Raw genomic sequence first — 13458 nt, forward strand, 5'->3', positions numbered from 1 at the left:
AGCGAGGAGCATCACCAGACACACTGTAAGCTGAAGGATGGGAGCAGGAGGACCCCATGCTGCAGGCACATCCCCCAGCAGTGGTGTTTACCACCACAGGACTAGGCAGAGCAGAGCTCATTCAGTTCTGCAACATAGAAAGGCCATGGAGGGCAGCACCTTGCTGGGGATGGGGGAGGCATCAGAACTGAAGGGATGCCCTGAAAAGAGTTGAGCTATCAGCCTGGAAAAGTCCAGAATGCCAGCTAATACAGAGCTTCAGCTGGACCAAGTTATAGAGGGTTACACACATGCAATCCAGTACGGCTGCCGGTACAGCTAGTGGCACATACAGGATGGGAAGGAAGAAATACAGGGGAAATTGTGCTTCAGGGGACAGCAGCTACAGGAGAAAGTAATGTCTGTGGAAGGCTCTATTTCTTGCTCTATTGCAGACTTGGAGAACAGTACAAATCAAATGGCCCAGAGTAAAAGGAGACAGAACAGCGCAGCACAGAAAGGTGGTACCAGGAAGAACTAGAAGATGAATGAAACAGAGAATGAAAAACTTGCAATGGAGGGTGAGAAGTCTGATAAAAATAACTGTACCACCTTCATGGAGGGCCTATTTCTCTTACTATTAGAATCTCTGTTTCATAAATTCAGATTTTAGAATCCGTGTACTACTATAAAAGATACAAAACACTATCAATTTAAAAACTGAAAGCATTGAAGTTTGAACAACACCTCCACAAAATAACTGTGTGATATTGCATAAAATTTCTAATGTGGCTGTGCACAATGTATTAAGGAAGGAAACCAAGCACTGAGATATTTACTGAGTTCAACCAGCAGCTCCTAGAAACTCTGGTTGTGAGTGACCAGCCCAAATACAGGTCAAAAGTGATTGCATATGACAACTGAAAGATAGCCCAGTCTGTAGTCATGTTTCTACCACAGTCAGCATTTGGCATCTTCATCACCTCACTTTTCTGAATCCAAAGGAAGCTGCCCCTGAAGTACAATTTGGCCTGTGAAAGGGGATGGAAAGGAACACCTCCAAATCTGAACTGATGTGCAGAAGCATGGAACAATTAAATATTTCCTTCTTTTGTCAGTTCTTATACTTCCTGTCATGCTTTTTAAAAAATCAAGAACTTTCAAATCTGAGCAATTTCTACATTGTTAAGCCAGTTTTTTTACAAACTTTAGAGACCTGCTTGTTTTGGACTCCAAATCTTCTGAAACTTGGACAGATACTCTTTTCCTCCAGATTTCAGTGCAGCTCTTACAAAGAAGTCGTTGGGCTAAAGACATTAAGAAATATGTATATGCAGCTTGAAGGAAATCTCATGTTCAATCCAGACATGTTAATTAAAGCATCTGTCACTCATGGTATAATCTACCTACCTAAGGCTTTTGTCCCAAGAAACTGATTTATGTGCCATATTTGCCTCCATATGGCAGAGCTACAAGCATTTTTCCTTAACTTTATAAAAAATCCATGGAAAATCCAACATAAAATATTTCAGATGCTGTTCAGATGCATCTGTAAGTTGAGGAATGCAAAGGTGAACTATAATCACACATGAAACTGTAATATTAACTTAACTCATGCTACAAAAGGTGGCTTTTTTAACCTGAAAGCTGGTAAGAACAGACAGTATTTTTCTCACAGAATGGTGTTTTAGGACAATGCTAACCAGAACTCAGAGTTGCCTTGGTGTAACTGGGTGGCTGACCACTTTATTCCCATATTAGAAATCTCAGAATATTCATACAGGCAAAACCCACTATTATTTTTTAGTTCATAAAGCTGAATATCTAAACTTAAAATGTCTTTCCTTAACTCCCTACTGAACTTAAACTGGCAAATGAAGCTTAACAGTTTAATCAGAACAATGCTGATGGCCTGTTTTTAACTTCCGTCATGATGGTCTTTTATCTCGATGACTGTCCTTGAGATTATCTCAAGCATGTCTGTTTAAGGATATCTAAAACACAGCAAAACTCAGGTGTATGCATATCTGATGGATGTGGCTTTGAAATGGAGTATCACTGTACCAAGTGTACCAAGTACCTGATAACATATTAGTTAAATGTCATACCTATTGCATTTAAACTGGTGCAATACTATTTATTCCAGAAGTCAGTAGAAAGGAATATGTGAGAAAAATATGATCTTGTATGAAAAATACTCTGGCATTTTAAAATCTGTGGAGTTAAAACTATTGCTAAACATCAGTCTTTTTATGGTGATAATCATATCTGTGATTACCATTCCATGGTGATAAAATTTCAAAGTCACTCTCAGTTAAATAAACTTGAAGAAAAGTATCTTGTTCATGTGAGAAGAGTTTGTTCAGGGCAACGAGGAGGACTGGCTGGTAGTTGTGACTGAGCCTGAGAAGCCTCAAGTACAAAATCCTCAATGATAATATCACAACTTTCACTAAGACCCCCAATCCTTTCTCTTGGTCTCAAGTCTCTCATCTGCCGGATGTCTGAGTCTATGTTCTGACTTGCTTTGCTCCACTCAGCTTCAATCCTTTTGAAATCCAGTGCCAAAAAGATTTAAAAAACTGGATTCTTATGGTATATCAGCCATTTGTGGAATATGCTATACATGCTGGAAAAATACAGATTTCCATAATAGCTAACTATTGTACTCTATAGTATATAGGACCTTTATAACCGGCATTTTCTATCATTTCTGCTGTCCTATCACTCCGATGAAACAGAAATATTTAGCAGTCTTTAAAAGAGGCTGAGACTGGGACAGTGGCTGAATAACTAAAATTCAATCGAGGCACTGCTCAGTTAATACCATCAGAAATTGCATAAGAAGCAATTTCGTAAGAGAAGCAGAGTTGGCATGATGTTTGATCCCCAGTGCTGGACAATAAGAATTGCAATAAGTACTGCAGCAGAGCCTCTGCCTCCAGCCAGCCACAAACTGCCAGGACCCACCGAGGGCAGCAGGCAAGGCTGCTGCCCCATACCCTGTACTGGGCTGCTGGGAAGAGCAAGTTCCTCCTCCCCTTTGGGCACACATTGCCATGGCCAGCTGCAGATGGAAATGGCGTATGTTAAATGAACAGTGTAACTTGGCATTTGCAACATTGACAATATTTAATAAGAGTAAATAGATGAATATGATTAATAAGGTTAAACAACCTTCTTGGCCCTTTAGAAAACTCCCCTTTTTTTTTTTTTGGGGGGGGAGGGCTGTCATTAGGCACTGAACAGCTTAAGGATTATCACATCCATTTGGATAAAGGCAGTCAAGTGTGTTGTGCAGTGCAGTCAACTCAGGGTATGTGTTATTGTTGATCTCTCTGTTTTAACTTGGTAAAAAGTGTCTGGAGCCAGGCCTCTTTACATATTTTCAACTGTTTGGTATTGTTTTCTTTACAAGAACCCAAGTGTTACTCAGAAAAAAAATTGTGTGAGTTAATCTGTAAAACAAATGGCTTCTTCTAACTGGTCTGTTAGGGGTGACTCAATCTCATCCCTTTCTTCTGTACTTCTGTGCCCTTTCCGAACTCCTGCCTTAAATCGCTGTCCTTCATGAGAAGCCACAATGGCACTTGATATGTAAACATGGTAAAAGTGGTGTCTTTCTTTCCTTGTGTTTAGGCTGGGCTGTTGGCAAAATAATTGTAATGCATTGTTTGTTTGGAAAACTCGTGGAGTCATATAAGGCAATAGCCAAATTTCAGAACAGTTGAAAAATTCTGGTACTTAGTAATTTTGCATCTACAGAAAATGCATTAATTAGTGAAGGTGACTTCTTCCACCTCCCCTTTTCACCAGATGCTACTCTTCTTTCATTAAGTCACCTTTTCTTTTGGCTTAATAAGTCTCTGAAAATTGAAGTGAGTTCTTTAAGTCCTGTTTCTTTTATTGTTTGCTGGAGTGAATGGGAGCACTGAATTCCTGTCAGCCCAATGAAGGACTAAACTGTCCACGAAACACTAAAACTGTCATACAGCTCATTCTCTAGCACCATGACGCAGGACGCCGTGGTCTCCAAAGTATCGCTGCTCTGCTGCTCTAGAAGATCTGGTGAGTCTGTGTTATCAACTACAATGCTGATTTCCACCAGCTCAGTTATGTTACTGCCTGTGTATGCAGCAACACTTTCAGGGCATGGCCTATTAAATGATGAGGAAGCTTTTCTACATTTTGGTACTTTCTCTTCAGTATATGTCCAACGTCTTTCTTTTCCTGGCCTTTCTGTAATAAGAAACAGAGCATTCAACTATTATAATCTGCACAGTACAGGGCTTCTAAGATACCTTTCTGTCTTCAGCAACTGTACCACTTGAGCATGTACTAGCTTAACAAGAGTGGAGAGGAAAAACATAAAAGCCACGTGTAAACGTAACACCTCGACTCAGCTAATGGCAGCGACTGCCATATCACTAAACCCCAGAAAGGCAAATGTCTGCTGAATCACATTGCAGTTTTCTTTGGCTGTGTTGAAAATAAGCTACAATAACTTACTCTTACAGAAAGACATTATGATATTGAAGTATTAAGAATTAGCAAAGTACTGAATTAGAGAGAAAAGCTGTTCATCTCACTAAGAATTAAATTATTTGAGGAATTTGTAGTGAAGAATGTTTCTGGATGTTATGATCAAAATTACCACAAACTTTGATTTTTTGTCTGCTGGACCAAAACCGGGACATCATGGGAAGGAATTGCACCTTCCTAAAAGACATGTCCTCACATCAGCCATTTTAGAGAGAAGAGGAAAAGACTGGCAATAAGCATCAAAACTTTGGAGAAAATGAAAGGCCTGATCCTGGTGCCTCAGGGACTCCCAAGTAAGTTTAAAGGTATGTCCAAGAGATCCCAAACAACCATCATTTTTCCCTACCAACCTGCCATTTGTAAACCCAAGAATACATTGAAGTAACCCATGGCATTATTTAGACACTGATTCCTTCCACTTTCAACTCCTCACATAAATTTCATCACCGATATAGGAGTATATAAAATCACTGTGAACCACATAATCCAGTGGCATTTGATGTCAGAGCATTACGTCATACAGAGAAAGTAGCAAAGGCTTAATTAGCTACGAAGACTTTTTACTAAAAGATTTGGTTAAAAATAACTTGTGAGTTTATTGTTTCCTAGGGTGTCTACCTCCACCTTTTACTTCTCTTTTGCTGTTTAGTTGTAAGCACAGGGGCTTAAGTGCTGGGACTTTCTGGAGAAGGGAAGGGAGGGACATGGTTTTTTGAGCCTACTAGAGGGAAAAGGTGTTTTAAGTCATGTAGTTTGTCACACGCAGAGGCAGGCCAGCTCTCTGGTGTATACTCCAGGGGGATATATAACAGGTTCCGTTACCACGTTCAGTTATCATTCCTTAGTGTGTGGGTTACCAAAAGTTACAAAGTTTCTTACTACTCTTAGCTCAACCAGTTTATGGCACTTCCTCAGACCATGGTGAAAAAGTCTCTTTTTCCCACTGTTCTTAACACTTTTCTGGATTAGCTGATCATTTTGAACATGAAAAAAAATAAAACAGAATATATCATGATCATTTTCATGAGCTCAAAAACTGCTTATGACCTAAACATTTTAGCACTGCAATTAAAATCACTGTCACTGGTCCTAGATGGGACACCTTTAGCCCCTGAATTTATTTTTGTCCAACAGATTAAAACAGTCCATTAGGGTAGATTTCATGTGCCAAACTGTATGTCGGTTTCTGTGATTGTCACACACATCCTCCCACTGCCCACCCTTCCTAGCGGCTGCTAAATTACGTTAACATGCTATCAGATCATCACTCTCAGATTTTTGCATTTCAGCAGCTGGTACTATCTTATTAGTACGTCTGCAGAGAAAATCTTTAAGACAAAATGGAAACGAACCCTGGTTTTGTGACTGAAAGTATGCAAGACTGAAAGTGCCCGAGGGGGGCCTGCAGGTACCATGCAGAGGTCTTTCAGAAGAGACATTTGTTATTCAAAGTTGCTGCCCATGGGGAAAAAGAAAAAGAAAAAAAAAAAAAAGCTGGTCTTTACTCCAAAGATGCAATAGATGTTATTTTTTCCTATTTTTACCATGAAAATTAAGCATAGGACAGTGCAGGAGCCTTATTCAGCCTCACACATTTTTGATCCCATCCCAATGCAGTCAGTCATCCCAGACATACACCTTTGAGCTGTGCAGCACAGTGCACTGCCAAAAGGTGTTGAGGACGAGGTTTGGCACATATCACTTTCCATACAAATAATGCAACCTTTGGTCGGGACCGGTAACAATTAATTCTTCAGAAGAGTTACATAAGCATAAAATGGGAACAAATAGCACTGCTGTTGTATTATCCTGGAGACACACAACATTAGCACGCTTCAGTAATGGACCCATCAGACTGGCAGTTTGACCCTTGGTCTGTACGCTGCATTCCCTTTTGATACTATATGACCTGAGGTGAGTGTCCTAAGATGTCTGTGCCTCTTTTTGCTCAACTGTAAAGTGAAACTAATGATACTTATTTATCCCTATAACTTTATTTACAATGACATCTACTGAACAGAGGGTAAGCATTATTACTAGTCCATACTCTTTTACTGTGTTAAGAGTACCTGAGCTTGCCAACCACGGACCAACTTGATCAGTAAATTTTTAGAACATTTTTATAGAACCAAATAAGAATGAAGGAATAAATGTTGTAGGCAGAAGGAATAAAAATTGTATTTTAAAAATATTAAATCATTGTGTTACAATTTCTCTTATGTTCTAAGAACTGCATCATGAAGGATCTTACATGACATTTAAATCTTTCTCAACAAGTTGTGTTTTTCTTACAGCTTTCTCAGTAGGTCAATATCTTCCAGACCTTAAAATCCATTTAGCAAACATTTTCTCTAATGAAACAACCTCTCAGACTCATCTGAGCATCTTTACTGTCATTTGCTAGGCCTACCACAATTGCAAATAGCAGCAGCCATTGCTCCTATGTGTTGAAAAAAGCACGGGATGGAATGGTCTCTTTATCACTGTGTTGAGTTGAACAAAGACAGATTATCTGGTGATTAGGGGTTTGGAATATTAATTAAACATCAAGGCTTTCAAATTAGAATCCCAGATGTTTGATCATTATGGTAATTCCCTGTTAACAGCATTCCCTGAAAGGCCTGAGAAACATTCCTCTAACTCTCCAGTGGTGAAAGGTTAAGGACCCTTAGGCTATTGAGCACTGAGCTCCTCTGCATCAATTATACAAGACATAGCCTTTTTAGCGAAAGGGAGCCATCTCATTTCATGAGCCCTCTGTTAAGAAAGCTCTCACACAGCTGCCTGGGTAGATGAACGCTTTCCTTACTAACACAGGCCTTTCCAAAACAAAGGACACTGTTCCTTGCACAAGCTGCTTGCTCTGAATCAAGCCTCAGCAGCAACTGCCTTTTCAGGGAGGGGTAGAACCAGCAGCTGGGCCTGCTGTATCTCCAGGAAAGCTGCCCTGTCAACAGCACTGCCGGTGTGTCTTGGTCTCCTGCTCTGGCCTGTCTAGGCATAGGACTCAGACCATCTTCCTCAGCCCTTGCTCACCTCTGGGTGGACTGCCTCCCAACCAGTACTACTGGTGTAGCCTTAACCTGAAAAGGTGAGAAGATGGAATAAGTTCAAGCCATGCTCAGCAAATTATATGGATTGTCACTAGTTTCCTTTCTATATTACTTATGCATCTGTATTACTACATTTTATAGCGACAACTTCTGAGCCGTGAACAAATCTGGGAACAATGTCTAGTGTTTGCAGAGCCCACTGACAAGAATGCAGATGGTTCTTTTAACAGCATGAGTACTGTTTGTCATAGCTCAAGAAGTGTGTTTGGAAATCTGTACTAACAGCCAGCCTGCATACTACTATGGCATATGGCCCTCTTAAATGTGACCTTCTCAGTGCACTCAGCTCTGTGGTTTGTCATAAATTATCTAGCTAGGAATAATGATAGCAATAACAAAACTCCTTTCACCTGACAATGACTTACCCCTGGTATTTCTTCCCTCCATATGTGCTCCTACTAACATATGAATAAAACGCTGCTTCATATGTATGTCCAGAGCAACCCAAATATTTTTAATCAAGCAACAGAGTCACAGAATCACAGAATCACTTGTTGGAAGGGACCTCAGGGATCATCTAGTCCAACCTTTCTAAGAAGAGCACAGTCCAGACAAGATGGCTCAGCGCCCTGTTCAGCCGAATCTTGAAAGTGTCCAATGTGGCCAAGCCAACCACTTCCCTGGGGAGATTATTCCAATGGGTGACTGTCCTCACTGTGAAAAATTTTCCCTCTCATGTCCAATCGGAATCTCCCCAAGAGCAACTTGTGTCCATTCCCCCTTGTCCTCTCCATGTGACTCCTTGTAAAACGGGAGTCTCCATCTTCTTTGTAGCTACCCCTTTAGTGCTGGTACATGGTGATGAGATTCCCTCTAAGCCTCCTTTTCTCAAGGCTGAACAAACCCAGTTCTCCCAGCCTATCCTCGTATGGCAGGCTTCCCAGTCCTTTGATCATCTTGGTAACAGGAGATCCAGACAGGATGGAAGTAATTACCTGAAGCTCAAGGTCTCAGTTTATTCACTTACAAGCTTAGTCAAAGTTGAGTGCAGTCTGAAAGAAATTTCACCTTACACCATGATGGTCTGCTATTACTACCGATTATCGCATATTCACAGCTTTCTCCTTTTGATCAGTTAGTATTAGTCAGACAATACCAAAAGAGGCAATCAATCATGTGAAGCTGCTCATGAAGAAGAGACAATGTTAGTTAAAACTCCTCCTCAGCTGCCCCTTCTACCTAACTCTCAAGTCATTGTCACAATAGATTATGGAAGCTTGTTCTTACTCAGTATTCTCCTAATGTGAATGGTCATTCACAATTTAGCACTAAATGAAATTTTAGCACTGCTCAGCAGTGTTTTTCTTTCTTGTCTGACACCTCTTTGAGAAAGAAGATGCTGCTTTGGATGATGGGATGAAAGGCAAGGCTGACACTGGGTTCCAGGGTACCATTCCTTGGAGCTAGTATTAGGTCATGTACAGCAAGACCAGTCCCAGCAGTGAAACACTCCACTGAAATATTCCAGTTGCTTACTCGGAAACAACACAGACGTGGTCGAAATATTCCCAAATGCCATTAACTTAACCTGGATCATGGTTATAAATTGTGTTCAACAATTATCACTAATCATTTCACTCAGACAAGTGTAACCCCAGACAATTTTCAGGTATGGCTTATGAGCTAAGATGCTTGATGCAGGTTTGGCTTTATTAACTATCAACCAGCAAATGAAGAGTCACTTTTTGCCTTGTTTTGGTTTAAAACATGCTGCAATTGCTCAAATCTTTAGATCCACTGAATCATTTAAAAATTGCCTACAGCATAGTCCCAAGAAGCTTGCAATACTGAATTTTGTTCCATACAGTGGGGAACAAATAGCATTTCTAATAGTAAAGTACAACTTTTATGTTCCTTAAGAAATCTGGCAGCACATACTACTTTGAATAGTTGATTTTGGCATTTAAAGCAGATGTCAGTATCAGTTATGATTAAATGTGCAAGCATGCATTTCTAAACCAGACCTCTAAAGATAAGCTGATCAACACAGAGCCTTATTGTACAGGCTATAAGACTTCCTCTCATCACCTAACTGCCTACATCTCTCTATACCTCCTGGGAGAGCAAAACAGGACCATCTAAACAAACATTAAGACATAAAAAATATGAATACAAGACAACTACGTGTTTTTATAGGTTGAAGGAAATAAAAAAAATGAAAGTAGGGGAGATCTTAGGGAGTAACCTATGAAAACATTCCACCTTAGTATATCATACCTTCTACTGCTAATTCTTTCCATCTTTCCTTGTTTGCTTGAATGATCTTCATCAAGTTGTCCTTAAAGCTTGTTAGGTCTACAGTTGCTAGAGAATTTTCTGTGTGAGTCCCTCCATCAGTTGTACTTTTAAAACTGGGTCGTCTTTGTGCTTCAGCATTGCTTACTGCTCCCAAACTATTTTGGCTGCAGAAGGTAAAAAACCCCTAAGTTAAGAACACAGTCAGGTAATTTTAATAATACACAAAGAGTTAATTGGCATCAAATTCCTTAGGACTTATATGCAATCACTAACTCAAAATAATAGATTACACCAAAGAGTACCTAAGATACAAGACATTTCTTCAACCCATGAAGCTGTAATGTGGGACCAATTCTTACTGATCTTTTTCCAGGGAATTCTTAAAAAAATACAACAGCTGAAAATACATTACTTTTAAGTTGGTTCTTGAAAGAATGTTTATGTAGCCATTTTGAAGCAGCTTCTTAGCTGTGTTTTTTTAAACAGTGAAGGTATCTTTGGGGCTCAAAGGAAAAACACCTGATTGTAATTTGTTGCCCCATTTTAAAAAAGCAAGACACAGAAGTATATGACGGGTAAGTTCGTTCAGCTTCAGCTGAAAATTCCCTTCATGGTACAAGCGTTCGAGTGTAGTCAAAGCAGGATTTAGTACAGTGGCTTTAAAATCCACTTAAGGGCTACTGCAGCTACCTTACATGTAAGGTAAAGTAGAGGTCAAACTGAACACTGTTTTTTCTTAGGATTAAAAATCAGACCTATTTCTGGCCTTGTACAGGTAATCATGTCATATTAGGTTTTGTTTACTCAATTATGCCACATCATTTATCTCATTGGTAGCAAAGACAGATGTTAATATGCATACAAATGGATTTCAATTAATCAGAAGATACAGTTGCAGTGAACATATCAGCGAGAACTGCACAAGAACAGTTAGCTTTAATTTCCGTGTGCTCCAGAGGTGTTGAATGGGACAGAATGGAAAGAACAGGCTATAATTCTAACGTTGTCCAGGTACCACAGTGAATGTCACACCATATACATGGCATCCACCCAGTAGTGTTTGTGCAACTCTGCTGGCTCAGACATTTCTGTATCCTGCTATAGGCTCTCCACTCTCTTCATAAGTGTAGCTCCTGATTCCATACGAAGAAAAATCCCTGTATTTATCTTCCACCTGACATGAGGAAGCTTTGCTGGATCATAAGCCTTTGTTCATCTACCTCTCAGTCATGTACACCAACCAAAAATGAAACCTGGAGCTACTAATCATTTGCAGCTGCTAATCACCCATCTGTGAAGTGAGTAGGTAAACAAGTTTGTTATCAATAATGCCTTAGTTTAGCACTGTTCCCCAAAACACTAAGAACACTGCCATAAAGACCTACTTCTAGTAACTTCTACTTACTTCTAGTAACCAAAATACATGCAAACTCATGATCAGAAAAGAGCTAAGTTCATAATTTTGCTATTAAAATCTAACTAATGCACAGCAAATGAAAAATTACCCAGCAGAGTTATCATATTAGTAGCCTCAATGAAAGCCCAAATTACAGTTTTAAAATGAAAAAAAAATCATGTCGTAACAGAGGCAATATTTGTAAAAGCAGCATCTGATTATTGAACGATGCTTTCAGCATGGAGTCACTCAGATAACACTGTCTATCATAGCTAGTTTGTTTTATAGCCAACTATCATGATGCAAAAATCGAGAGCTTGATGTACAAACCCCCCTGCATCTCACTTACACTGTATTTAGATCTCTCAAGAGGAATGTAAGTGGAATCAACTTTGTCTCGTGTATATATCAAATAATACTAAAATGGAAATGTGAAGAAGGAAAGTGACCTATGGCATAATGAAAAACCAGAAAAAAACCTGAAACCACATTCACCACCTCCACTTCCAATTGTCTCTCACAAAGCAAAGAATGACTTTTGGTACTATCAGTTAAAATTATACTGAAAATGGCTCAAAGAGAACTAGGAATTTCAATAATCTATTGCAAAGATTATAGTCAAAGGAAAAAGATTATTGGATATGCTGTAGAAAATCAACTTTATATTTTTTATGTGTGTATTCTGCTCATTATTGTGTTTTTGCCTTTTTATATGCAAGATTGTCTGCAGTCAATGGAATAATGGCATACTGCAAATACAACATAGCACCACATGATGGCAATATTGTACAGCTATTTGTGTTACTTTTCCAACTGTTAAAATAATTGCAATAATTCTGAGAATGACGTTATTATGTTAGTTTATGTTAGTTCAATAAATAAGCAGTATATGCATACCTGGGTGTCCCAAATGCAGGACTTTCAGATTTTGACGCTTCCTCTATAAGAGGCATAACAATTTTCTCCATTGAGTCCGTAAGAAGAGAAAATGTGGGTTCCACTATGAAATCAATGAAACCTAAAGAACAAAAAGAAAGAAAATCAGATTTTACATTTTCACAGCTCTCAAATATAAAAACAAATACTTGATATTAGGCTGATTTTCTGGCTGTAGTCCTGATTCAAAATACTAGATACCACTAGTATAATGTTGAGGAAAAAAGCACAACTAAGAACAAAACCACCTGAAGCCGTACAGATTTAACTAGATATTAATAATTATAGCTTTTCATTCCTTTTTTTTTTTTTGGTAAATTTTATGCACTGCAGAACACACCTACCATTTGAAATGAATATTAATTATTGAATAGAAGGGAAGCTATAGTTGAGCCAAGGGGCTAGAAGTCATACTGTCGCTTTTACTATTCAGATCTTCTTGCCAAGGAGTCAATATTTCAAACTGCTGTTTATTATTCTGTGGAGGTAAAGTGTTATTTCACAGTGTGTAGGAGTGTTCTGTCAAATCAGTGAAGAGAACAAGCAATATCCTTAGGAGACAGCATTCATCCCACAGTTCTGAGATGTCAGTTCTGAACAATGTCTTTTACATTTTAAAGTGCTTATCAAGGTATGGAATGACACAGTGAAAGAATGAAGCATTATTCTCTGCTGAGCACTTAACAGAAAAAAATACTAAAACATGAGCTAGCAATGGATTTCCAGATGTCTTCATCCTCTAACCATGCAACACAGGACAAAGGCGAGCAACAGTGCTTCAGCATAGGAGTCAGCTTCCCTCCCGCAGTAGGTATGACACTCAAGCACGTTGCCTTTCAAGTCCCAGTAAAATGGAATAAAGGACATTTTGATTGACAAGATCAGACAGGATGACATGCTTCAGTTCAAGGATAAGACAATGTCACCTATAGAATCTCTCCCTAGTACTGTGTTCACTCACACAAAAGGTATAGCTGTCAGTAGGACATACCACTTTACTTAGTATGCTTCTAGGGTATCTCCTTGTAACTCGCCCCAGTGATCTTCACCAATTTTTATTTCCTTATTATTGCTGATGGAAATGGGGATAGAGAGAGCCAAGACCTGGATTTCTGAAAATGGGAAGCTTAAGTTTGGCCACTGTCGACCAAAATGCAATTAGGATTGATGGGAACAGAATGCCATGGCCCTTGTCAACCCAAGGAGGCTTGACCCTGTGTAGTTTGACCCTGCCACACTGACAGTCCTAACTGC

General features: G+C 39.2%; 1 protein-coding gene across 4 annotated transcripts in view; it reads right to left on the reverse strand.

The window, feature by feature from the left end:
- PDE1A (phosphodiesterase 1A) overlaps positions 1-13458 on the reverse strand; it is a 165597-nt gene that overhangs the window by 12028 nt on the left and 140111 nt on the right. For all 4 annotated transcript variants that reach the window (XM_064451753.1, XM_064451757.1, XM_064451756.1 and 1 more), the window contains 2 exons: positions 12166-12286; positions 9852-10036 (listed from right to left, as the gene is read on the reverse strand). In XM_064451753.1, the coding sequence (XP_064307823.1) occupies positions 9852-10036; positions 12166-12286 (306 nt within the window). The remainder of the gene's footprint in view (positions 1-9851; positions 10037-12165; positions 12287-13458) is intronic.

This window comes from Phalacrocorax carbo, chromosome 5, assembly GCF_963921805.1.
Source record: "Phalacrocorax carbo chromosome 5, bPhaCar2.1, whole genome shotgun sequence".
Lineage (NCBI taxonomy): Eukaryota > Metazoa > Chordata > Aves > Suliformes > Phalacrocoracidae > Phalacrocorax > Phalacrocorax carbo.